The 25,879-nt window shown below is 37.2% G+C and overlaps 2 protein-coding genes across 7 annotated transcripts in view; both read right to left on the reverse strand.

Moving 5' to 3' along the window:
• Window positions 1-2,769, reverse strand: part of OSGEPL1 (O-sialoglycoprotein endopeptidase like 1) — a 32,382-nt gene extending 29,613 nt beyond the window's left edge. The window contains exons 1-2 of one of the 3 annotated variants that reach the window (XM_045034129.1): window positions 1,532-2,769; window positions 65-305 (exon numbers count right to left, since the gene is read on the reverse strand). In XM_045034129.1, the coding sequence (XP_044890064.1) occupies window positions 65-305; window positions 1,532-1,556 (266 nt within the window). In that variant the 5' untranslated portion in view covers window positions 1,557-2,769. Of the gene's footprint in view, window positions 1-64; window positions 306-1,531 lie in introns of those variants that run through there. The other 2 variants (XM_045034132.1, XM_045034131.1) reach the window with 2 other exon arrangements.
• ORMDL1 (ORMDL sphingolipid biosynthesis regulator 1) lies at window positions 176-21,893 on the reverse strand. 4 transcript variants are annotated; one of them, XM_045034135.1, is made up of 4 exons: window positions 21,389-21,535; window positions 19,008-19,188; window positions 14,096-14,247; window positions 176-305 (listed from the first exon to the last, which is right to left on the reverse strand). In XM_045034135.1, the coding sequence occupies exons 2-4, from the start codon at window positions 19,179-19,181 to the stop codon at window positions 293-295; spliced, it is 339 nt and encodes a 112-aa protein (XP_044890070.1). In that variant the 5' UTR covers window positions 19,182-19,188; window positions 21,389-21,535; the 3' UTR covers window positions 176-292. The 4 variants fall into 4 exon arrangements, with proteins under 4 accessions (XP_044890070.1, XP_044890068.1, XP_003991018.1 ...); XM_045034133.1 differs by lacking the exons at window positions 176-305; window positions 21,389-21,535 and adding exons at window positions 8,946-10,534; window positions 21,763-21,893; XM_003990969.6 differs by lacking the exon at window positions 176-305 and adding an exon at window positions 8,946-10,534 and having other exon boundaries at window positions 21,389-21,533.
• Between the last annotated feature and the right edge of the window lie 3,986 nt (window positions 21,894-25,879).

Below are 25,879 nucleotides of genomic sequence, written 5' to 3' on the forward strand. Positions count from 1 at the left end.
TTATTTTATTTTACTTCCCCCCACCCCCCCCAAATTGGGAACTACAAAGATAATGTCTACTTACTTTAAATGAACTTCAGTTTGGGAATGTATTGCTTCTCCCAAAACATTTCCAGTTTCATCCACCACAGCAGCTGCCGTATCATCACAACTGGTTTCAATCCCCAATACTAGTTTATGAAGAAATACTTTTCCAGGACGAAAATTAAAACTTCTTAAAAATTCATAAATTTCCCTTCTTGATGGTTTGGAAAAAATTCCTGCTGCCTTATTCAATATTAGCATATTTACTCTATAGATAATTCCTGGAAAAGAAATGAAGAAACAATTATTGGGAATGGACATTGACCACTAACCCATTTAGGTAAGCAAAATTCTAAAAAACTTGATTTATTTTTCAATATAATAATTTTGTAAAATTATAGGAAAGTTTTGGAAAAGTTAGCAAAAATTTTTAAAGGCTGTAGCAACCCATTAATATCAATGACAGTAGGAATGAATATAATGTTCTTTAAGGGGGAAAACAGGGAAGTCAGATATAAAATTTTTTAGTATTACTATCATGCTGTTCTTAGCAAACTATTCATTATTCTTTATAAAACAGCTAATAGTCACATGGATAGTTATCTGAGAAGTGCTATTTATTGTTTGATAGCTATTAACTAAGATAGAATTGGTTTTAAAAAATAATAAAGGCAAGACAGAACAAATAAAAATAAATGCATTCTATTTCCTGAAAATATCTTTCAAAATAAAAATTGATAATTTAGTTTGAAAACAAGAATTGACATTAAAGACACACATTTTAGTCATCTACTTTGGAAACAAGTGTTCTTATGAAGCTCATCTTAAAAGAACCACTTCTTATCTAAAACAACTGCAACCTAATACCCATTTTATCCATTAATTTCAATTTCTCTAACTCAATCTCCATTTTACCACAAGTTTATCATAATAAGGATCTCCCCCAAATCCCTTTTCCCCCCTCACATAAAAGCAGTCCATCACTAAAGCACCCTGGTATCTTCACACTTCCAAGTATCTAGTTTCATGACTCTAAATCATCTGTCCTAGAACTTTCTGGATGCTTAAGGAGGTCCTTTCCCTACACACTAATGGACAAAATGGGTAAATGAGAGTATTGGAATTTTTATTGTTCCACTGGGGCAAACGGCATCCAGGGATGAGAGTGATGAAAAACCTCGCAGAGGGGAGTGGTGGGGAATGTAGCACAGAAAGACACACCTGGAGAAATTGCAGTCACAAAACCCACAAAAGGCTGCCTGTGCTGAGCATTTGTCTTTGGGCCAAGAAGACTCCCAAGTGAACCCAGGTAACTTGGCCAGTACCAATCTCTGTTGTAGGAAGGCGAAGGGCTTCTACTGGAATCGTTCTTCCAGGCACACGAAAGAACCAGTAAGAGAGGGGTGAGCAATTTCACCCACCTTCCTCGTGAATGACAGTAGCTAGTACAGGCGTCCTTTCCCTAGCAAAGTCAGTCGCTGCGTTATTGCAGGAGGCAGAGACCGACCTTGTCGCCCCGGAAGTGATGTCATCAACACAGTCCCGCGTCTCGTCTCCAGGACTAGCTGCTATAAACCTAGAGGGCGTTACACTTAATTCAGTTAAAAAAAAAAAAAGTATAAATGCTGTCTTTGTCCAAGATTCAGTGCGTGTACTCACGCGCTTCCCTTAGATTTGTAGTAACAAGACTTTTACAACATCACACGGCTAATGACCGATCTAGCGGAGGCCGAACGCAGATTTGTCTGACCACACAGCATTAAGTTCTAAACACTACGGTACACTAAAAGACAATTTTGTTTGTCTTTGGCTGGAATTAGGACGCCACTGTGAGAAAAGGATGGAGATTATTCGTCATTCCATTTTAGAGGAACTATCATCAAATCTAAAAGTTGTGGCCTGAAACAGCTAGTACTTTCAGAAGCAGAGTGGAAAGTACGGACGACACCAAGGACTTGATTGTACAAGGTTCCGAGGTAACGGAAGCGCTTCTGATCGGATAGTCTAAACCGTTACTCCCGCTTTTTGGAGTAAAAGGTGTGGGGCTAGTCCGTTTTTGTGATTAAAAAGAGGAGGAGGAGATGGTACATATTCACTTAACATTAAAAAATTATCCTATTTTCGCAATGCATTGGATGGTTTTTGCTTACTATGTATGCAGACTTCAGAGTAATATGTACTCATATTCTTGGACCTTTTTCAGTTTTTTTTTTTTAATTACTATTATTGGTATGTGAACTTGTTGTCATTTGTATGAATAGATTTATCCCAAAAGGCTCTCTTCTTCCCTACTAGACCTTAAGTTTTACTAAGCAAGGACTTCATATATGCAAGGTTCGATAGGCTGTCACGTATATCTGCATCTTGAATGGCAAGAAGCTCTTGGTATAAAAGAAGTGAATCATGGTTGGGAAGTCACAGTTAGAGTCTAGCAATAAGACACAAATACATATATTCATAATTACCAGAATGTTATTGAGGTTTTTTTTTTAGGTGGAACTGATGCTTTAAAAAATTTCACTTATGGTAATAGCAGCTAATTAACAATAAAGTGGCACTTTTGTTGTACCAGGCAGTGTTGCAGATTATTTAATCCTCATTACAATCCGGTGAGGTAGCTACTGTCCTTATTTTATAGATGAGAATTTGATGATTTGCAGGTCACACAGCTAGTAAATGCAAAGCTAAGAAGTTAGGCCATATGGTTCTGGAAACTTGTTTCCTTAATTTCTAGAAGAAAAAATAACCCACATTTTCTCTAGTATATGTGGCTGACCCACAAAAAGGAAAAAAGAAAAATTAAGACCAAAAGGTGAAGAAAAATTAGTTATCCTAATTGCAAATGATTTGTTAGAAGTTATTTTATATGCTGAAATCTAGTCTGAACATAAAAACTTTCACATCTGGCATTTTTTTGCAATTTGAATTATGTTCAGCAAGTGTGTCTCAATGCCCTCCTGTGCAAGAATGTGTCAGGAGTTATCCCTTTTGTATGTGTTGGAATCACTGGTAGATTCCTCATCCAGGAACTTTTGGCTAGTGTTGAGTCTTAATGCTGCATTATGTGAAACAGCAGAGCTCTAGGACACAGTAGGAAGGAATTTTATTCTTCCTTTGATTGATTTCATGTGGGTAGCAGAAAGAAAAGGCACTTATACTAATACCACATATTTGGCAAGTGAAGGTATACATTTTCCATCTTCTTTATTGTACTAGAGGAAAAATTATTGGTGGAAAGGCATTTATGCTGAGATCTGAGCTTCCATACAGATCATTTCATAGTTTGAATGCCACTGGTGGACATTCTCAACAAAATATGACCTAACTACTGTAACTTCCACTTGAATCCAGAGTTCCAACTGAATTGAAACATGCTATTTTGTCAATGCTATTGCCCAAGTTTTCATTTGTAAGCTTTTGAGGAAAATTACATACAGAAGAACCTTTACAATATTCATTTCCTAATTATGTATTACTAAATTGGATTTTATTTTCATTTACCATGTATTTATTGGGTTCTTCCCTTTCAGCTGGGAACTTTATTAGTTGTTGGGGATAAAAGATAAGATTCACTCCCCATCTTCAAGGAACTGAGTCTAATGACGTAATTACAATACAGCATTATTGTATGCATTGAGAGTGGGAAGTTGCTGGGAGAAGATGGTGTAGCTTGCCACAGATGTATCCACAGCCTAGCAGGACCTGGGTGTGATTACTGGGTTTCAACATCTCATTGTCTTCTAGGCTTGAAATTGGTTTATCAGATCTGGAAGTGACTGGACTCTGGGGTGCTGAGTCCCATGCTCCATCTGCTAAGAAATTGTAAAAACCATAACACTAATGTGTTAATGTATGAGAAATGTAATGATGGAGCTAGGTTACCTAAGCTTGCTGGTCCTTACCTTCTCTGTATTGAGCAAATTACAATGAAAGCAGAATCAAATTACAATCAGATTGTTTGGTAAATATGGAATGAATGCAATAGAAATGAGTTTGGCGCTTCTAATGGTTAATGTTTCAGGCCCGAGGCATGTTTCCATTTGAATCACCTGTCTTACATGCTTCATGGGTTGGATTGTGCTAAAAATACGCTATCATTTGCTTTCTTCCTTTTTAAAGAGCTTTTTTTTGTTGAAAAATCTTTGATGTGGAACATTCTTTCATTAATGGTAATACTGTCAATCAGGTCTCATCCTTGGAAGATATTTTGCTTTTTACCTTAGTTGCTTAGCCACTATGCTTATTTTACAAATTTACTCAGCTGATTTATTTTATTGTGGTGAAATACATGCAACAAAATTTATCATTTTAACCATTTTTAGGTGTACAGTTCAATGGCATTAAGTATAGTCACATTGTTGTGCAACCGTCTTTACCATCCATCTACAAAACTTTTTCATCTTCCCCAACTGAAACTGTACCCATTAAACACTAATTCTCCATTTCCCCTTCTTGCCAGCCCCTGGAAACCACCGTTCTTTCTCTCTGACTACCAAGTACCTCATATAAGTGGGATCATACAATATTTGTCCTTTTGTGACTGGCTTATTTCACTTATTAGCATTAATGTCAAGGTTCAGCCAATGTTGTAGCATGTGTCACGATTTCTTTTAAAGTAGACTAATATTCTATTGTTTGTATATACCACATTTTGTTTATCCATTCATCTGTCAATGGTCACTTCGGTTCTTTTCACCTTCTAACTATAGTGAATAATGCTTCTACAGACATGGGTTGTATAAATATCTTTTCAAATCCCTGCTTTCACTTCTCTTGGGTACATATCCAGAATTGGAACTACTGGATCATATGGTAAATCTGTTCAATGGTTTGAGAAATTGCCAGATCCAAACGGTCTCAGTTTTCAAGTGTGTGGGGTATGTATATTTTTGGCAGGGGAGGGAAAGGGTAAATTTTTTTGTTACTCCCATATGTTAAGTGCCATAACAGAAACATAGGATTTGATAATTCATAGGAGGGACCTATGTTTCAAAGCAGAATCACTGTAAAAGGTTTTTATGTAGTATGTGGTATACTGGTATTTTCTCAGAAATGCCAGTTAAGTCATCTGGCTTTTCTGTTCCCATTTAAGAAATTGTAACATGAATATTGCATGCTTATCTTCTTGATAATATGCTCAAGTTTTTCTTCCTGTTTTTTTTTTTTTTTTCAGAATCTGAATGTTTTCCAAAAAGTGTTGTCAATAGAAATTTTTAAATACATTATTTGGAAAATCAGAGATTTAAATACTATAAAATTCCTGTTATAAGAGTTCATTGTACAGTGTTAATGCAGTTTACTATAGTTCTTATAATTGAGAATTTATTTTTATCAATATAATTATACTGTTAGAGTGAACATAGTGATAAACTTGGGCTATCTGCTAAACTTAGAATTATATAGAACTTCAGTACTACAGGCTGAGCCACTTCCATAATGATTAGTTGATTATTAACGGCTTAAACGAGGTAAGAAATGGAACTAAACTACTATGCTTAACATAGAATCTGAATATATTTCTACTAAACTATTTTAGTTATGAAATATTTCAGATTATGAAAGTGTCAAGAATACTATAATCAACTTCTGTGAACCCAACCCTCATTCAAGAGAAAAAACATCACCCAAAGCAGTTGAAGCCTTCTGTATGCTATTTACCTAAGATATTCAGTATTCTAAATTTGAGTTTATAATTCTCCTGTGTTCATTTGAAGTGAAATGAAAAATTTTAAACCCCAAATATGAAACTACCTGCTGAATCATTTTTAACTGGAACTGAAATTGTGGACTAAAATAAAAACCTGAGGCCTTTCATAGCTCTTCTTTTTGACATTAGGCAAAATGAAGGTTTATCTTTGCTATTCTCTTACCTACCTTCTTTCCCTGCCCAGTGCTACTCCAAACTCCCTTCTAGATTGTTTTACTTAGACCTGTCTTCCCAGTACTGCACCTGTTTACATTTTCTACATCAACATGTAATATCCATGAAAGTAATTTTAAAATTACTTTTATATCTGTCCTATTAGAAGGATTACAAAACTGCCCTGGTCTATACTGGGTTGCTGTATTTGTCTTCTTCAGGATTAGCATAAGTATTCTGGCGTCATATTTACTGGTAACATATTAATAAAGAAGATATAGGAGAAATATATTGCATGGCAGTCAAGATTCAACTTGAGCTAGACAAGATAAATTAACAGGTTAAAACCTAACAAGATGGCGTTCCACAGGAAAAAGAAATCTTAGACTTGGCTTAATAAATCCATTAAGTATGTGAAGGGAAAGCCATCATTTAATGATACTACATGTTGGAGAGTTGAGGTTTTCGTGACTGTAAGGTGAATCAGTGGTATGTGGCTGTCAAAATAGCTAAAGTATGAAGTTATATTAAAAAGGGCGGGGGGGGGGGGCGCCTGGGTGGCTCAGTCGGTTAAGCGTCCGACTTGGGGCTCAGGACATGATCTCGCGGTCCATGGGTTCGAGCCCCGCATCGGGCTCTGTGTTGACAGCTCAGAGCCTGGAGCCTGTTTCAGATTCTGTGTCTCCCTCTTTCCCTGACCCTCCCCTGTTCATACTCTCTGTCTCAAAAATAAATAAATGTTAAAAAAAAATTAAAAAAAAAAAAGGGGCAGGGGGGAGGAAGGGAATCCAGAATACAGAAAGCGGTACTGTTGTAGTGACACCACATCTTATCACCTCCTGTAGTTAGCTCTAGTGCCATATAATAATGAACTGCAACTCAGAACAGCATTACCAGGATAGCAGGAGAAATTTGAAACAGTATCAGTTGGAAAATGGTGAAGGCTCTGGTAATGTTTATTCAGTGCTGCTGATAACAGTTTAAAAGTTAAACAATTGAAGGCTTATGTAGAATAAGGATAGATTTTGGCTCAATTTAAAACAAGTTATAAATTCCATTACAAAAATGCAGCCTTGTAAGTTTAAATCCTCTTTTATTAGCATTAATGCAGAAATGAATGGTGGTGTGGCAGTTAATGAAAACTCAAGGTATGGTAAGGGGTTGAAATTACATAGCCTCCTAGGTCTTTTCCAACTCTTAGCATCATGTAACTCCACAAGGGTAATTCATGCAAACATTAGTTAAGGAGATATTATGCCCTTTAGGATCCTTATAGTTTAATAGACCATAGTGCCATAAACCTAAGAAATACAGTCCTATGCTTAAGAGAAAAAGAGGGGAGGGAAGGTGGAGCAGGTCAAAAAGACACAGAAGCCAACCTGGAAATTACCATTGCAAACTCGGACTTCCAAAGGCCAAATATGGAGGACAATTTAAACAACAAATTAATAATTATGATAATGGATTGTAAACCAAAGAATAAGATATCTGTAGGTCCAAAATTATATAAGTGATTGAATAAATAAATGGAGAAGAGAAAAATCTTCCTTACAGAATCCAATAAATAAATGTAGGGGAAATGAGGCAAATAGAAAATCCCCATGGAACTCCACAGTAATAGATGTTGCAGGAAACATTCATCAATGAACGCTGAAATTAGTGGTACTTCTGAGCTCATGAATATTTAGAAACTGCCACCGTTTCCTGACTTGAAATTAGGAGCAATTACAGCATTAACAGTTAGTTTTGTTCCAAATAACAAGTCATTATGGAATTTTTTTTTTTAAAGTTTGTTTTTTATATTAAACTGTTTAAACTTGTGAAATTGGGAAGTTTGCATATTTAACACAACCATTCACCTAGTGTTAAGACCAAAAAAGCATATCCCAAATTTGACCACTACTCACCACTTCATCAGCCATTCCTAGTCTGAGCTACCTGTTGTAAGTAGTTTGCCAACTATTCCTCCTGCTTCCTATTCCTTTACACTCTATTCTCAACATTAGCCAGTAACCTTTAAAATAAAATCAGATCCCTTTAATCTCTAATATAAAACCATCCAATGGCCTTGTCAAGCTTAGAAAAAATTTGCTTATAACCTTGGTCAATACAGCTCTATATGATCTGACCCACACCTACTTCTCTGACCTCATTTGTTAGCATTCTCATCCTCCTTGTTTATTACTCTTTGCTAGTCCCAGTGGCTGTCTTGTTTTTCCTCAAAAACACACCCTTATTCCTGCCCCAGAGCTTTTAATATTATCATTACCTACACTGGGAAGCCTCTTTCCCCAGATGTTTGTACTGCTTGCTCCTTTAGGTCTAAATATCACCTTACGAACATTAGGGAAGACCTTTCTGAGGTAGACTCCCCTGCCTTTCACCTGCTTAATTTTCTTCCCATGGCATTTATCACTACATGAAATGATATGTATTTTTGACTCATTTATTATGTTCTCCAATTTGAATATAAGCTTATTAAGGGAAAAGATTTTAATAAGCTTATATTCAAATTGGAGAACATATAATAAATGAGTCAAAAATAATGTCTTGCTTGCAAACTGTATCCACAGTACCTAAAACAATACCCACAAGAGAGTGGGCCCTCTGAATAAATATTTTTAAAACATTATAGGATGAAGAGTGGGGGAAGCAGAAGGCCTGCATTAACAGAAGATTTCTATCTCTGAAGTCTGTGCAAAAAGTAAGCCTTTTGAGGTAAACTTTAAAATGAAGAAAAAGAGGAGCACCTAGGTGGCTCAGTCGGTTAAACACCCAACTTTGGCTCAGGTCATGATCTCACGGTTCACGAGTTTGAGCCCCGTGTCGGGCTCTGTGCTGACAGCTCAGAGTCTGGAGCCTGCTTCAACTTTTGTGTCTCCCTCTCTCTCTATCTCTTTCCTGCTCGCACTCTCTTTTTCTCAAAAATAAATAAACATGAAAAAAATTAAAATGAAGAAAAACAAAGCAACATTTTTAACTACCTTAATGAAATTCAGTTGCTTAAACACAACTTGAAAAATGTGACATTGCTGACTGAATTTGGAGATTTACAATAATCTTACACCAAAGAAAAGTTTTATTCAAGTATAGATTACTAACTAAAAAATACATGGGTAAAAGACAAACATACAAAGGCATATCATACAATGGAGTTCTAAACTCAATACTTTTGAAATACAAAACAATGATCATTACCCCCATAAGTCAGTTTATTGAAACAAATTGATTTTTCAGTTGGTCTATAACTCTTGTCACTCAGTTTTGTTTACAAATGTTACTGGATATTTCAGCCTCATCCCATATCAGAACTTTGGTTTTGACATGTTTACTTCTCAAAGTAGTATGCAGTTATTTTTTGCAACTAATTAATATCAATTATAGAAAGCTTCTCTAAGTCACAGGAATTCAATATGGTTGCTGTTTTGGAAAGAGTTACCACTTTGGGTTATCTACACCAAGACCCATGAACTGAAAGGCCAAACATTAATGAGCAAAATATGGGGAGTGAGAGCAGGGGGACTAAGGAAAGATGTTTTCTTTTGCTGTAGACCTGCTAAAGAAGACTCCATTATTTACTATGGTACTACTGCTAGAGAAGCAGTTTCTGCCAGACCACAGGTTGGCTATATAGTTGTCCACTTTATGTTTCCTTTTCTAAATAACAGCAGACTTTAACAATTAGATTGATCAACCAAATAAGCAGAGAGCTCTAAATTACCATATACTCTAACTGTGTGAAATAAATTATTTTCTTAATTGGTTTAGCAGCCTTGTGTCTGGAAAGGCAACAAAACCCATTCCGTTCCAAAATTAGAAGGTTGATTCAGAGGCTGTTTGTAAGATGCTGTCTTCTGTCACCAGTCATGAAGGTGGACCTTCATGAACTCATTAACTAATAAATGTAACTCATTAATTAATAAATGTAAAAATGACCTCAATCTATCAACACAATGTTGAGCCAGCAAAAGCAAAAAAAGTACAATCATAAGGTAAGGATTGGATTGTATAAAACAAGAGAGAAATATCCTCCTCTACAACACAAGAGGAACATGTATGGTAATAAAAACAATCTATAATAAACTTGTAAAGAGATGATTCTGGTTTACAGGTTAAGTCTGCTTAAACTGACCATGACTGAATGATTGGAAATTTTCTTCTCCTAACATAATGCCCATTCATTATAAGCTAAGCTGGTCTTGTTTTCTTATAAATCTCTCATTTCTTTGAATTCATCTACTAATCCTTCAGTGTACAGCCATTTAACTTATAAGCTGGGCCTGCCCAGCCTGCCTATAACACCTCTCTTCAGAAAGATACCAGATGCATTAAACAGAGGCATCTTCTAGTAAATACCTGCACTTCAAAACAGCATGTGAAGAACCAGCAACTGGCCCTTCAATGTAAATACTTCTCATTTCACAATATCACGGAAACAGTGCAGTTTACTAACCACTCCTTCCTTACAGAAAATTCAGTAGCTGTAAAAATTTTCTGTTCCATTTTAAAACATTTCAATACTTATTAATTCCAAAGATCCGAACACCATGTAGCTGTGGCATTTTGGGAATTAGTACACTCAGGAGAGAAGCTGTGTTTAGGATGAAGTGAGTTGGATCATACTTCGTATAGAAACTTGCCAGAAAATATCTGTAGAAATAAAAGTTAAAATATATATAACATCTAAAAATGAAATTACTTAGAATTTATTAAAAAATTTAAAGGTAAAAAAAGCCACTGAAACATAAATACCTAAAAACAGGATCACTTTTGAGCACTAAAACAGGAGGCACCAGATGGGGGTCTAAATTCATTCGGGATTTAAAATTTTATTTAATGGAGGCATATATGCACATTTTGCATTTCTGCAATCATGTGAAATGCATTTAAAAGAATGTGTTTGCTACTTAGCATCCTTTAAAGAAGTCTTTCAAACTAGGGTTCGTATACTCTGAAATTTCAGGTACAGTTTTGTATTTATGTGTATGTTTCTGAAGAGAAGATCCAGACCCAAAGCATCTATCATAGTCTCAAAGGGTTTGTGACCCACCAAAAGGTTAAAAACTACTGCTATAAAGTTGTGAAAATGGGGTGTTAGTACATTAATACAATTCAGTATCTTTGAAAGAAAACAAGTACTTGGTTGCCTTTTTTTGATGTTTATTGTAGCCAAACAGGTTGATAACCAGTTTAACTGGAAATCTGGAAAACACTGTTGTAACATTCCAGCTGTTCTGCTGTAACTGACCATATGTACACATTCAAAGACATCCAATATCTAAGAATTTGTTTTAACAAGCCTAAGCTACCTTTAGGACCAGAAAGCATCAAGTCAGAATGTCTAGTTTTACCCAAGTGCACATCAGAGTGCAGACACATCATTTGGACACTGAGGATATCCTAATATAGACAGGATTTAAGAATAAAACATTGGGGCATCTGGGTGGCTCAGTCGGTTAAACGTCCGACTTCAGCTCAGGTCATGATCCCGCGGTCCGTGAGTTCGAGCCCCACATCGGGCTCTGTGCTGACAGCTCAGAGGCTGGAGCCTGCTTCAGATTCTGTGTTTCCATATCTCTCTGCCCCTCCCCTTTCATGCTCTTTCTCTCTCAAAAATAAACATTAAAATAATAATAATAATAATAAATTAAAAAGAATAAAACATCATACTTTACTTGATCACGACTAAGAAGTTAGTCTATGTATGGGTGTTTGTCTAATTGGTACTTTTAAAATCCACAGTAAAGTATTCTAATAGCCTTTCCTCTAAGTATGGTCATTAATTTCTAGTAAGAGGAGATAAATTATCTTGTGTAATATGGTTAGAAAAGAATAGCTATTTTGAAGTATGACTAAAAACATCACACAGAGCTGTATACATCATTTTCAGAGCCATCTATATTGAGAAATTCTATAATCTTCCACCTATTTCACAAACTATAATCAGAAAATTCTTCAAGAATAAACCATATTCTTCAATCTTTAGTTTAAACCCTTTCTTCCAGCTTTCATATATTTGAAGACTGTGTTTATACTTCCTACCACTTGCATTTAGTAAGCTCATTTGATTTCCTATAATCAATATGGGTTAACCCATAACTTGACGTGTTGGAAATAAATATTTTTGGAATGGCTCCTCCTCATCATACTGTAGCATATATTGTATGCATCATACTGTCCCCTTTGTCGTTTAATAGAAACTAATTTTATGTGTAAATTACATGAAAATTACAGGTTCTTACAAAAACCTAGACAACCCTCTGAGGGGATGCTAAACCGAGGTGGGAGTCATGTAATAGCATTTATATGCCGAAGTATATACTGGAAAGAGACGTGTATTAGGCACTAGAAGTTTAGGATTTCATCTGGGCTCTTGACTCCAACCAGCTGCAAGATCTGGAACAAGGTAATGCATTTGAGTCTGTTCCTTTATCTAAAAATTTGGGATAACACTGCATATCCTACCTACCTGACAAATGATCAAATAAGAAAATGTGAAAGCACTCTGAAAAGTATCAATGCTATATAGATGGCTTTAGTGTTGTTTCTTCAGTTATATAAGGAATTTAATCACAGAATATTTGAAATCATGCCTGTGGGTCAAAAATATATTTTTAGAAATACGGATGTTGTACACAGGTACATCTTAGTTGACAATTTTGTGATAGCTGTTATTGAAAATTCAGTATACATGTCAGGCTTTTTACATTAATTATAATGCAATCCTCAACATTTTACAGATGAGGAAATGAGGCTTCAAAGAAATGGCCAAAAGTCACAAAGTTAGAAAGCAGTCCAAATTTAGGGCTGTTTGAATAACTATTATTCCTGTTACTGTGTTTATCTTTGTTAGATCATACAAATCATTTCTCTTTTGACATTAATTTTATATAGGGCTCAAACAAAAATTTAAAAAATTTCCTCAAAGTCCTAACAACATAAAAAAAAAAAAATCTACCACTTTATGATCAATTTATTCTTTTCATTTAAAAATGCCTTCCTTTTCCTGAAATCTACCTTCCCTAAGTCTCAGTTTAAGGAATCCTAATTTAGTCTCCAAGGAGTCTTTCCACTTACTCCAGACTGCACTGATTCTAAATCATGGATATGTTATTATATATGAGCTATACGGTATACAGTGTTTGCTTAAAGTAGATGTAAAACATCCATTATATGCATGCAACAATACTGAGTGTGGAATTCAAAGCAATCTACACATTTATAAATTCTTTGCAGAAATAAAACATTTATAATAACAGAAATAATGCAACGTGACATAAATAAGGGATGTGTAATAACTACTAAAGGAGTTCAAAACAGGCATTATTTCTTAAGGTTGGGAAAGGAGAAGACCGCATGAGAAGGCAGAATTTAAATACTGAAAGAAGAGTAAGATAAATTAAGAACGGAGAAGGTATTTCAGGTAGGAGAAATGATTTGAACAAAGGCATAGAAATAGGACTATGCACGAAGCATTAAAAAAAAATGCTGCTTAGAAGAGCTTGACCAGGTGGGAGATGGGTGGGGGTAAAATATTCACATAAAGGAAAAATAAGGTAGGAACCATTTTGTGGAGGGCCCTGAATGTCAGGCAATAGGAGGAAATTTAAGGTTAAATGCTTTACAGACAGATATTATCTCATTTATTTCTTAAGGCATCCAATTGAATTATGTAGTATTGGCTAGAATTTTATCCATAAGCAAACCAAGTAGGTGGTGCGATAAACGGGATTCAACCCAGGTCTGTCCTACGATGAAAGCCTAACTTCTTTTATCTATAAACTATACAGCAATCTCTCCCAAGGAGCTTGAACATCCAAACTGGGGGAGGTGGGTGGTCAATGAAATTCATCTGAAATCACCCAAATCCTTGGTTAGGGTGATTAATCTAATAGTGGAATATAAAATAAGATTATGCATTTAGCTTTCTTGTAAGTAACTTAAGGATATGAACTACAACATATTTGATCTGTGTATCCTAGGTCTAAACATACTGATGAGCACATTATTGTTGTCTCCATGTATTACTGACTGACGTAAAAACAGTTTATCACCAGCTTGTTAAATTTTGCCTGTATTTTATGCTCTGAGTTAGCTATTTATTGGTAGAGGTTTCAACAAATATTCTGTTTCTAACTGAAATTCAACCTAATAAAAGGACAGCTTCCTCTTATCCAATCTTCTTCATACCTAAAAATTTCCATCACTTACAGAATTATTGGAGAAATTGTGAAAAACTTCCGTGAAGATGTAAACTGTACTCCATAGTCCAGCTGTTCCCAATGAGTTAGGAGCCGTGCTTTACCCTGGTCAGGAGTTTCAAAAGGTGTTCCTTTTACTGCATGCAAAAATACATACATCCCCTGAAAAACAAGCAATATCAAATATAAAATTAGTATGTCAGTAAGCATTAAGATAGTTCCAGACTGCTTATGGCAGTATGGGTGATTTAACTTAACAGTTCAAGTTTTAAGCTTTCATTACTATTTGTGAAAGACCAGTTTCTTCATAGTAAAATAAAACTTTCAGGGGCATATAAAAAATCTTTGGGGAAAACCAGTAAAAGGTCAACCAAAAAAGTAACCTGTTTTCATCTATTAAATTGAAATGCACACACACAAAAAATGAGGATAGCTTTACATCATTACATTTAGATTTTCTAATTCCCTTCTTATTAGGAAATAGGATTATCTTATCGTTGATGTATAGGAATGTTCAGTGTCACATTAGTAAATCTGATGATACTTCTAAAATGACAAAAACATACAAATTGGTAAATAATAATAAACAAAATTTCTGTATCAGGGGAAAATGGGTTTGATAATACTTAATATTAGGACTGTGTTTGTCTCAATGGTTTTCTTCTTCTTTTTTTTTTTTTTTTTCAACGTTTATTTATTTTTGGGACAGAGAGAGACAGAGCATGAACGGGGGAGGGGCAGAGAGAGAGGGAGACACAGAATCGGAAACAGGCTCCAGGTTCTGAGCCATCAGCCCAGAGCCCGACGCGGGGCTCGAACTCACGGACCGTGAGATCGTGACCTGGCTGAAGTCGGACGCTTAACCGACTGCGCCACCCAGGCGCCCCCTCAATGGTTTTCTTCTAAAGCGAGAAAGATGGTTATGTAGTAAGAATAATTTTCAACTCAATTTGCTTTTAAAATCACCACTGTGCCCCAATGGAGTTTCTTTTGTAGTTGTGTTTTTTGTTTTTGTTTTGTTTTCTTTTTTAAAGTAAAAAGTCTTACTAAAAGCCATTCTGTTCAGGGATATGTTTGAACATCTAATTTTGTGATTAGGTAAAAACCAATACATACTAGATTTGGTTTCCTTGAGATGATGATATCCATTCAGATCACTGGTAGTACTACATTGCAGGATCACTGTCTGAGGCACCAGTAACAGAATATTCCTGCCTAAATATTATCATGAAACAGTTTTTCCCACTAGAAGTCATAATGAGGTATCATTTTTTTCTATTTCAACTTTCAATAAATGTATGGGAAGAAAATAAAAACTTGTGATTTGAAATTTTATATTATTAACTAGGTTAAGACAGCCCTCCTTCTCAAAGCTTAGCCTACTTACTAGTTATTCCACTAGGCAATTAAAAAGTTGTTTGGCTGCAATAACACCTAAACTATATAGAAACACTCATGTTCAAATGGATTAACTCAACAAATTTGTCAAGTGGCTTATGTGTATAGGACACAGGACATGTATGCATTTATGAAATTGAGTAAAACATGTCCACAGTCTTGAAAAAAACTCAATCTTCTAAGAGACAATGAGAAAAAAAAAGATATGCATAAGCAATTAGAATGTAGATCAGAAATTGCTATCATAGGTACAATCAGAGTATTCAGCAAATACAAAAGAGGGAAAGGTTCCTTGTTGCTGAGGCAAAAGCTGTGATGCTACCTTGTCAGCTACCTCATTCTTGAAGGTTCAGCTCAAATGACAATCCTTAATGAGGCCCTCCTCGTTAGTAGTAGCCTATGTGCTTGTATAGAATTTTATTGAAAATATTTTATTTATAGCACAACATATTGTTCGAATTGTTTACATGTTTATTTTTCCATTAGCCTGAATACCTCAGGAACAAGGGCTGGTATATAGCAAGTATTAGACATTAAGCCAAGATGAAGGCAAGCTAAGGGATATTTATTCTGTAAGCACAAAGAAACCATATTCACATGGGCTTTACGGGAGACAATAAAACAGAAATTACACGCTTTTAAATTCTGAAGAGTATGTGACCCAAAAGGCAAAGACTGTGTTTTTTCTAACCAGGGATAACAACCAGGTCTACTTTCCCATTTAAAAGCATTCAGAATATATTTCACATTTTTAATTGGTTTAAAGTGGGCTATCTTCAAAAGAAACTTAAATTTGGAGTCATGTAATTGCTTACATCTATGGCTGGTATGTAGGTCTTTAGTGTGGTGAACTAATAAGTCAGAAGTTTGCTTCCCTATGGGTTGTCAATTACCATGTGGCCATATATTGTGTTTCAATATCAGTTAGCCAATTGAAAACATAGGGCGGGGGAGGGGGTGACTTCTAAAGTACATTTAATACATGTCTCATTGGAGAAGAGAAAATTACATGACAATACAGACTAATTAATTCAGCAAACATTTACATAAGTCTTTAGAGATATGGAAAATAAAAAGATAAATTCCTAATTATAAAACTATGATAAATAAAGGATAAAAGAATGTAGGGTGGGAGTTTTGTAGTTTTCTGGAGGTGATATTTGAGTAGTTTTCCTGCACTAAGAATCAGCCTGGCAGAGGGGGATGGAGGAAGGGGTATTAAAATAGTGGAAAAAGAGCCTAAGCCAAAGCAAAAAAAGGTGAAAGCAAGATCATTTTCATTATTGTTAGAGAAAAATTCCTGTTTGGAGATGAGCTGATAGAAGATTGAGTCCCTTTCTTGCCTCTATACTATTCAACTGGTCTTATATGCCACATAATAAACTTGTTATTTTATTATGAATGTAATGGGGAATCATAAAAGGACTTAGAGCATGACTTAAACATATATGCATTTTAAAAATAACTGTGCCAACTTGGAATGGAGGAGAGTAGAATAGAAGAACATCAAGGAGACCATTTGATCTACTGGAGTAATCCACCTGAGAAAAAAATAAGGGTATAAATTACAGAAATACCTGTGGGGATCAAGTTGAGAGACAGTAAAGCAGAACAGACAGGGCTTTGACTATATGGATATGGAAGATAAAGGAAAAGCAGTTAACCTAAAACTAGAGTGACCATATATCCTAGTTGGCACGGATGGTCCTGATTTATACCTATTTTCTTGGATTAGTTATTACTAGAGTTCCCTTTTACTCTCAAAACAGACTCAGTTTTGATAATACATTATATGAATCACTCTACCTTTGAAGCTATCTGGCTTGACTTATTGGGCATACAGTGGTGCCTTTAGATTAGATAAGGAATAAAGCCAGAGGAACGGGTCATAAGTGGTAAGAGATCAGGAATGAGTTCAATTTATATTTGTTTGTTCTAGGGTAGAAACCGAAAATATGGATAGATGAAGTACCCTAGGCACAATACATAGACTAAAAAGAGATGAAAAAACGAACCTTGGAGACAGCAATATTTAGGAGACGAAAATAGAAGACTGTACAAGAAACAAAAAAGGAAAAATCAGAAATATCTAGGAAAAAGTGATCCCATGGAAGCCAAAGGAAAGGAATTCTAGTAAAAGATATAATTCTTGTCAAATATTTCAGACAAGTTGCTACTTAAAACTAGTGTTTGCCCTATCAAAGTCCATTGCATAAAATGTACTAAATGGACATTCACTTATTTTTACCACATTATCCTGCCCTCCTCCAGTCAAATTCAAATACTCTTCAGAAGACAGGGAATAAAGAAATACATAGTTAATCTGGATTCAATTAAAAATTTGAATTAATTGTATTTCTCCCCTTTCATTCTGCTTTCATAGGCTGTTAAAGATAAGAAAAGTCACTATCAGTTGTTCTTTTTTTAAACAGATAATTTCCAGGGCTGCATCATATGGTCAATAGAGTCAACTGAATCTCTGATACTTTGTAGAGCTATCCTATAGTACAGAAGACCCACAGTCAACATGAAGAAGCTAAGGCACTATAAGATCCTCAATAATGTATGATTAAGCTCAAAATTTCTATACTGAACCAGGAAAGTATATTAAAACAATTTAGAAAAGTTTCTAACAAGGATCGAAACCGAAGATGTTTATTAGACTCCAGTTAATCAAAAAACCATAACTTCTTCTGAAGCATCCTCTTTAATACTATAGTAGCCTGAATTACAGTATCTTGGAAGTGTTGCTAAAATGGCCTATTTTCTAGATCCTATGAAACCAAAAGGAGGAAAAAAAGGCTTAGAGAAAGGGCTGATGTTTAAATATAAAGAATTAATAGATAACCCTATCTATCCCATATTAGATATGGATATCTTCAAAGTTATCATATATACTAAAAATTACTGAACTGTACACTTTTAAGTCAGCAAATTTTATGTTACATACATTAAAAATTATACCTCAATAAAACTTTTAAACTAAGTGGTGTTTTTCTTTTTTTAAATTTTGTGGTAGAAAAACAAAATTTTTTTTAACGTTTATTTATTTTTGAGAAACAGAGAGACAGTGCGAGAAGGGCAGAGAGAGAGAGAGGGAGACAAAGAATCTGAAGCAGGCTCCAGGTTCTGAGCTGTCAGCACAGGGCCCAATGTGGGGCTCAAATCCACAAACTGTGAGAGCATGACCTGAGCTGAAATCGGAAGCTCAACCGACTGGGCCACCCAGGCGCCCCATGTTTTTCTTTTCTTTAACATAAAGATTTAAGCTTTTAGCAAATTGTTTTTAAATACACATAACATAAAATATATCTTAATCATTTTTTAAGTGTACAGTTCAGTGGCATTAAGTACATTCACACTGTTATGCAACTATCACCACCATCTATCTCCAGAACTCTTTTCATCTTGCAAAACTGAAACTGTACTCATTAAACAGCAACTCCCCATTTCTTTCTCCCTCAGCCCCCAATAAGCACTAAAGCATAGGCTTTTAACCGCTTTATATAAGGTGAAATTCTTACCAGATTATGTATCACATTTGTCAAGGTCCAAGCAACAGGAACACTGAAGAAGGGAATACTAAGTAGAACAATATGAAGCAAGCCAACTCCCAAGGCATATGTCAGCCACATACCCCGGCTGTTCATTACACGGGTATTTGGATTCACCTCACTGTGGGCAACTCCAACATTCATGTTTGCTCTGTAGGAAAGCAATGAAATGAATCACCACTGACAGAACTGGAAACTTAAATACTCTACTCTCACATGACAAAATAAGTGTGTTACTAGGATCATTTTTCTCTGGTTGTTCTGAAATAAAATAAACACACTCACCAAAATATGCTATTTGCAGATCTGCTAATAAAAGCAGTAAATAATTTTTAAATCTGACTTCATGATAAGACTAACAACTTATTTTTACAGTTCTTATTGATAAAATAAGCAATTAAAATCCCTTTCCTAAAGCTTGTCTTCTAGCATGCTGGTTTTACTAAATGAAATAACGGACAGGAAAACTCAACTGAAAAAAAACCTACATTTTCTTATGAGACCAAAGTGAAAGCTCAGGAGCTAAACATACCAACAGAAAAGACCAATATAAAAAAAAAAGGCCAAAGCTGCAGCATTATTTATAACAGCCAAAATATGGAACCAACCCAAGTGTCTATCTACAGATGAATGTATAGAGAAGATGTGATGTATGTATATAACAGAATATTACTCAGCCATAAAAGAGAATGAAATCTTGTCATTTGCAACAACATTGATGAACCTAGACAATATACTGCTAAGTGAAATAAGTCAGAGAAAGACAAATACCATATGGTTTCACTTATATGTGGAATTTAAGAAACACACACACACACACCAAGAAAAAAAGACATATAAACACAGAGAACAAACTGGTGGTGGTTGCCAGAGAGGAGGTTTGTGGGGAGATGGATGAAATAGAGGGGATTAAGAGTACACTTATCTTGATGATCACTGAGAAATGTACAGAATTGTTAAATCATTATATTGTACACCTGAAACTAAATAGAAAACTGTATGTTAATTACACACTTGAATTAAAGATGACAAAAAAAAAGTAAAGTAGATGCAGCTAGTCTATTATGAGTAGCCAGACTCTTACATATAATGTAATGTTGTTTCCAAAAAGAGTGGTCAGGTTCAATTCACTTCTTTTTAAATACTGAACCTGGCAGGAACATAATGTGGTGAAAAATTTATATGGTCAAGGGATAAAGCTTGTTTCTGTCCCCTGGTACAGTAAGGTTACAACAATGATTCCTCCTTTAACTTGTCAACTCTCCTTAAATTTTAGTTTTTTTTTTCTCTCATTTTCTAAGTTTTTCCCTTTATTGCATTCAAGTGGAACACCAAAGGAGAAATGGATTACTGGTTCCCAGTTAATTTAATGCTGGCATTTACTTGGTTCTAAGAATCCCTTGAACAAAGTATAACTGTCTTGAAGAATACCTATCATCCCAGTAAAAACCAACCAGTGAGACTGAAAGGGGGACATGGTGAAAGTATATTTGGAACAGCTGATTTAGAAATAAATGAACCCTTTCCATAACAGAGTTGGCACTGAGAGAGGAATTTCCCATAACTGCATGCAACAAGTGTTTCCAGAGTAAAATGCCTCATTCTCTTTCCAAAAATCTATGGAAAACGCACGCATCAAGGTTTATGGTGATGAAAGTTGGTTGCACTAAAGAAGCAAAAGTCTCAAATTTACGTGTGTAAATACTTCTTCTAACCTAAACACATCTACTTTGCATCGTACATTATTTTCATGAGCTATAGGTTATATTTAAAAGATACCACAACTCAAGATACCTTTCCATTTTTCTACAGGATGGAGGGGGAAAAAATAAAGCTCGAAAAAGGCTTAAAATTTATATCTAGCCTGGAAGGCAAAGCTGGTGTGGTACGGACCCTACCCCGGTTCACAAAATCTTTGCAAGAAGGCAGCCGCGCCACTACAGGACAAACAAAGACTTCCGACATTGTCTGCCTACGCGAGTGCCCCGAGGGCTGCGACCCGCTAGGACCCTCTTGGGGACTCCATCGCCAGCCAGACAACCACGGGCAGCTTTCCCCGAATGCTGGAGCGCCTGGCCAGTGAAAGCTCAGCAAAAGCTGAGCTACCCCCGCTGCTACCCCCGCAGGGCCTCCTCCACCCTCCCAGTCCTTCTCAGAGCTACACATCCCGCCAGTACCACGGCAAGACGACGAGAATGTGGAGGCAAGCCTCGGTGGCCACTAGACCCGCACGGCCAGACTGGGAGCCCCGGACGCAACCGTAGTTCACTCTCTCCCCTCAAGCCTACCCTGGCCGGTTAGCAGCTCCCTACCTAGCAGCACATCCCCTACAGCCGTTCTTGACCACTCACCCGCCGCCCTACTCCTGGCGGCCAGCTGGGAGCAGAACTAGCTCCGCGGCGACGGCGTCTCTCCCAGGCCGAATGCCAATGATCAACCCCAGCGCAGCGCAGCGCGGCGCAGCTTGCGGAAGCTTTCAGAGCCGAACGCGCCGTCAGCGGATTGGCCGCGGACAGCGCCAATCCCACGTTCCTCGGGAAGGGCGGGACTAAGTGCTGCGCGCCTAGGGTCCACCCCGCCGCGCGCGCTGGGGGCGAGTCCGAGATCCGCGAGGCTGGGCCCGTGAACCTTGCGGGACGCTGTCAGGTCCGACGGTGGATGGTAATTGCCTGCCTCCCGCGAGCAAGAAGGTAGTGTTGTGTGCCTAACGGGCATTCATTCTTACCTTCTCGTAGTCTCGGGAGTCCCTTCTCCTCAACTTGTCCCGGTCGGCGTGCAAGCGCCACTGGCCGCCCTGTGCCCTCCTCCCCTCCACTAACCGAGGGGCGGGAAGCGGCCGAAGCCAGGCTCTTGGGCGCGCACGCGTGGAGGGCGGTCTTTGAGCAGGTCTGGGCTCGCTAATGTCTGGTGTGGCCATTCCTGACCAAACCGTGTTTAGGCCTTTGTTGCAGCCCATTTCCCAGATCCTTCTGAGTGCAGCACTTAAAGTTGCCTGCCAGGCAGACATTTTAGCCCCGGACAGCCGTAACTCGTGAGTGTGGTTTAGGTTGTATGTTGTGGCGTCCTACAGCTGAGGCAAGCAAACTCTCACTTAACCATGGTTTTTACTGGTGTCATTCTGGGTGTATCCACACGTTGAAGACAGGCACTTGTAATACCTGCTGAGGAAATGTGAATTTCAAAAAATTTATCTTATTTGAGAACGGAGAGGAAAAGTTAAGATTATTTGAAATCATCTCTGACAGCGAATTTCATTACCTCGTCAGTTCACAAAGTTTGTGATTTGTATTCCTGAAGTAACTTTCAGTAATATTTCAAAATTAGCGTAAAAGGAGGTTGGTTATAGAGCTATGTATGTATCTTGCATTTCTGTTGGTTCTATGAAACTATTGGGTTATATTTATTATGGTTCTTTTTCCACTTTAGTTTTTCCTTGTTTTTAAAAATGTGTATTTATTTTGAGAGAGCTGTAGTAGGGGGGTGGGGGGTGGGAGAAGGGAGCCGAGAGAGGAAGATGCCAGGCAGGCTCCATGCTCAGCGCAGAGCCCCACGCTGGCCAGATCCCAATCCAGTGAGATGATGATCAGAGCTGAAATCAAGAGTTGGAGGACAAACTGACTGAGACCCCAGGTGCCCTACATTTATCATGTTTTCAAAGTAAATTATTTCACTGTGTTTCCCTAAAGCCTATTAAGTTCTCTGCTTCTTTTTTAGGTACTTTGTTGTCCTTAAATGACTTTCCTGGAAGTACTTTCAGGAGTGTTTGATTTCCTTCCCATTAAATATGGAAGACTGATTCCTGATAATTTCACACATTCTATGTTGTGATGTAAGCCTGACTGCAACTCTTTCACTTTTCAGAATGTGTCATTTAGCATATATACGGTGGAATGCTGGCTGTGTTCAACAGGTTATGCGAAGGATATGAGATTAATATAAAATCTCTGTCCTCAGAGAACTCTGAGCCAGGAGGAAGAGACAGAAAAACAATGGTTAGAATAGCCTATGCTGAGTTTTCGTTAGCTCTAAGGAAAAGGTGCTATGGGAGTACAGACAAAGAAATGCCTAATCTGTTCAGTGGGAGAGGGTTGATGTTGGAGTGGTTAAGAAGGGCTTCCTTGAGGAGGTGATACTTGAACTAAATCTGGAAGGATGATTAGAAGTCATTCGTATAGAAAGGGAACCTTGTGAGCTAAGGAACCAGTGAGTGCCACCACATTAAGAGAGACAGGTTGTGCAGTATGACAGGCTTACTGTGCATTTGTAGAACAGTGGGATGAGGTTAGAAAGATAAAGGTCCAGTTAAGGATTTTGGACTTTACCTGGTTAGCAGTTGGAACTCTTTTTTTTTTTTTTTAATTAAAAACAATTTTTTTTTAATGTTTATTTATTTTTGAAAGACAGAGACAGAATGCGAGTGGGTTAGGGGCAGAGAGAGAGAGGGAGACAGAATCTGAAGCAGGCTCCAGGCTCCAAGGTGTCAGCATAGAGCCCAACTCAGGGCTCAAACTCATGAGCTGGGAGATCATGACCTAAGCCGAAGTTGGATGCTCAACCGACTGAGCCACCCAGGCGCCCCAGCAGTTGGAACTCTTTATAAAATTTTAAGTAGGGTAGCAACATGATGAAATTTAAATATAGAAAGAACCCTATCATTGGTTGAGATTGAGGCAGAATATCAATAAGGTGGTTATTGCAGTGCATTAGGAGAGAATGTTTAAGGGCTAAACAGAGGTCATAGGTATAGAGAGGACTAGTATGAGAAATATTTAGGTAGTAGGATAGATAGGACTGAGTGGCAGAATATAGAAAAAGTAGAATTTTTAGGATGATTTCAGGATTTTTAATTTTTGCATGTGAGACTGGATGAGCTGAGCATTGCCTTTGAGTGAAACATGCCAACATATGCAGGTGTGTATCCATCACAGACTAGTTTTGTGATCATGAATCTTCTGATCTTGTTCTTATAAAACTTTCAAATTTCATTTGTAATAGAGGAATGATAGGGTTGTTGTAAGGACTAATGGGAATTGTGTGTGTGTGTGTGTGTGTATATAGATATATACATATATATACATATCTATATGAAATTGCTTATGGTAGCTGTTTACCAAATATGGGAAGATAGTTTTTTTTTTAATATATGAAATTTATTGTCAGATTTGTTTCCATACAACACCCAGTGCTCATCCCAAAAGATGCTCTCTTCAATGCCCATCACCTACCCTCCCCTTCCTCCCACCCCCCACCAACCCTCAGTTTGTTCTCAGTCTTTAAGAGTCTCATATGCTTTGGCTCTCTCCCACGCTAACCTCTTTTTTTTTTTTTCCTCCTTCTCCTCCCCCATGGGTTTCTGTTAAGTTTCTCAGGATCCACATAAGAGTGAAACCATATGGTATCCGTCTTTCTCTGTATGGCTTATTTCACTTAGCATCACACTCTCCAGTTCATCCACGTTGCTACAAAGGGCCATATTTCATTCTTTCTCATTGCCACGTAGTAGTCCATTGTGTATATAAACCACAATTTCTTTATCCATTCATCAGTTGATGGACACCTAGGCTTTTTCCACAATTTGGCTGTTGTTGAGAGTGCTGCTGTAAACATTGGGGTACAAGTGCCCCTATGCATCAGTACTCCTGTATCCCTTGGATAAATTCCTAGCAGTGCTATTGCTGGGTCATAGGGTAGGTCTGTTTTTAATTTTTTGAGGAACCTCCACACTGTTTTCCAGAGTGGCTGCCCCAGTTTGCATTCCCACCAACAGTGCAAGAGGGTTCCCGTTTCTCCACATCCTCTCCAGCATCTATAGTCTCCTGATTTGTTCATTTTGGCCACTCTGACTGGCGTGAGGTGATATCTGAGTGTGGTTTTGATTTGTATTTCCCTGATGAGGAGTGATGTTGAGCATCTTTTCATGTGCCTGTTGGCCATCTGGGTGTCTTCTTTAGAGAAGTGTCTATTCATGTTTTCTGCCCATTTCTTCACTGGATTATTTGATTTTGGGGTGTGGAGTTTGGTGAGCTCTTTATAGATTTTGGATACTAGCCCTTTGTCCGATAGGTCATTTGCAAATATCTTTTCCCATTCCATTGGTTGCCTTTTAGTTTTGTTGATTGTTTCCTTTGCTGTGCAGAAGCTTTTCATCTTCATGAGGTCTATGGGAAGATAGTTAATTAGAGAAGGTCTGAGGTCAATTTGGGACATGTTATCTAAATGATGATATTTAGAAAGTTCTTGGAAATAAAGTCCTTCAGTCCAGAAAAAAGACTGATTAGGAGATACAGGTGAGGTAGGGGATGATATGGAAGCCAGTTAAAATAGAGTGTGACTTGCTAGGAAGGAGGACACTTTTCCTAATGTTTACATTGGCTTGCTGATAGAATTGTTCTTTGTGGCCCTTGATTAGTATTCTTCCAAGTGCTTGCTGTGAGTGAAGTACTATGATTGTTCTGTGCTGCATCCAGAAATACATAATATATGATTACCTGCATTCAGAAGTTCTACAGGTCAAGACAGGTGTGATAAACATCCCATGAGTGATGCAAGCCAAGTTCTTTAAGAATGTAGGGGGAGGAAAGGATCATTCTTGGCTGAGTGATCAGAAGGGACCATGTTACAAATGACTTTGGAACTGAGTCTAGATTGATAAGATAGGATCGCACTAGGAAGTAGAGATGCAAATAATGGGATTGATGGCAAAAGAAGATTGAGGTTTTTGACTTGAGTCACTAAGAACAGTGTGTTACTAAGAGAAACAGCAAAGTGAAGTAGAAGGCATGGGAAGGGGTGCAGGATGATAAATTCTGTTTTACATGTACTTATCTTGAGGTCACTTTGAC

Source organism: Felis catus, chromosome C1, assembly GCF_018350175.1.
Source record: "Felis catus isolate Fca126 chromosome C1, F.catus_Fca126_mat1.0, whole genome shotgun sequence".
Classification (NCBI taxonomy): Eukaryota; Metazoa; Chordata; class Mammalia; order Carnivora; family Felidae; genus Felis; species Felis catus.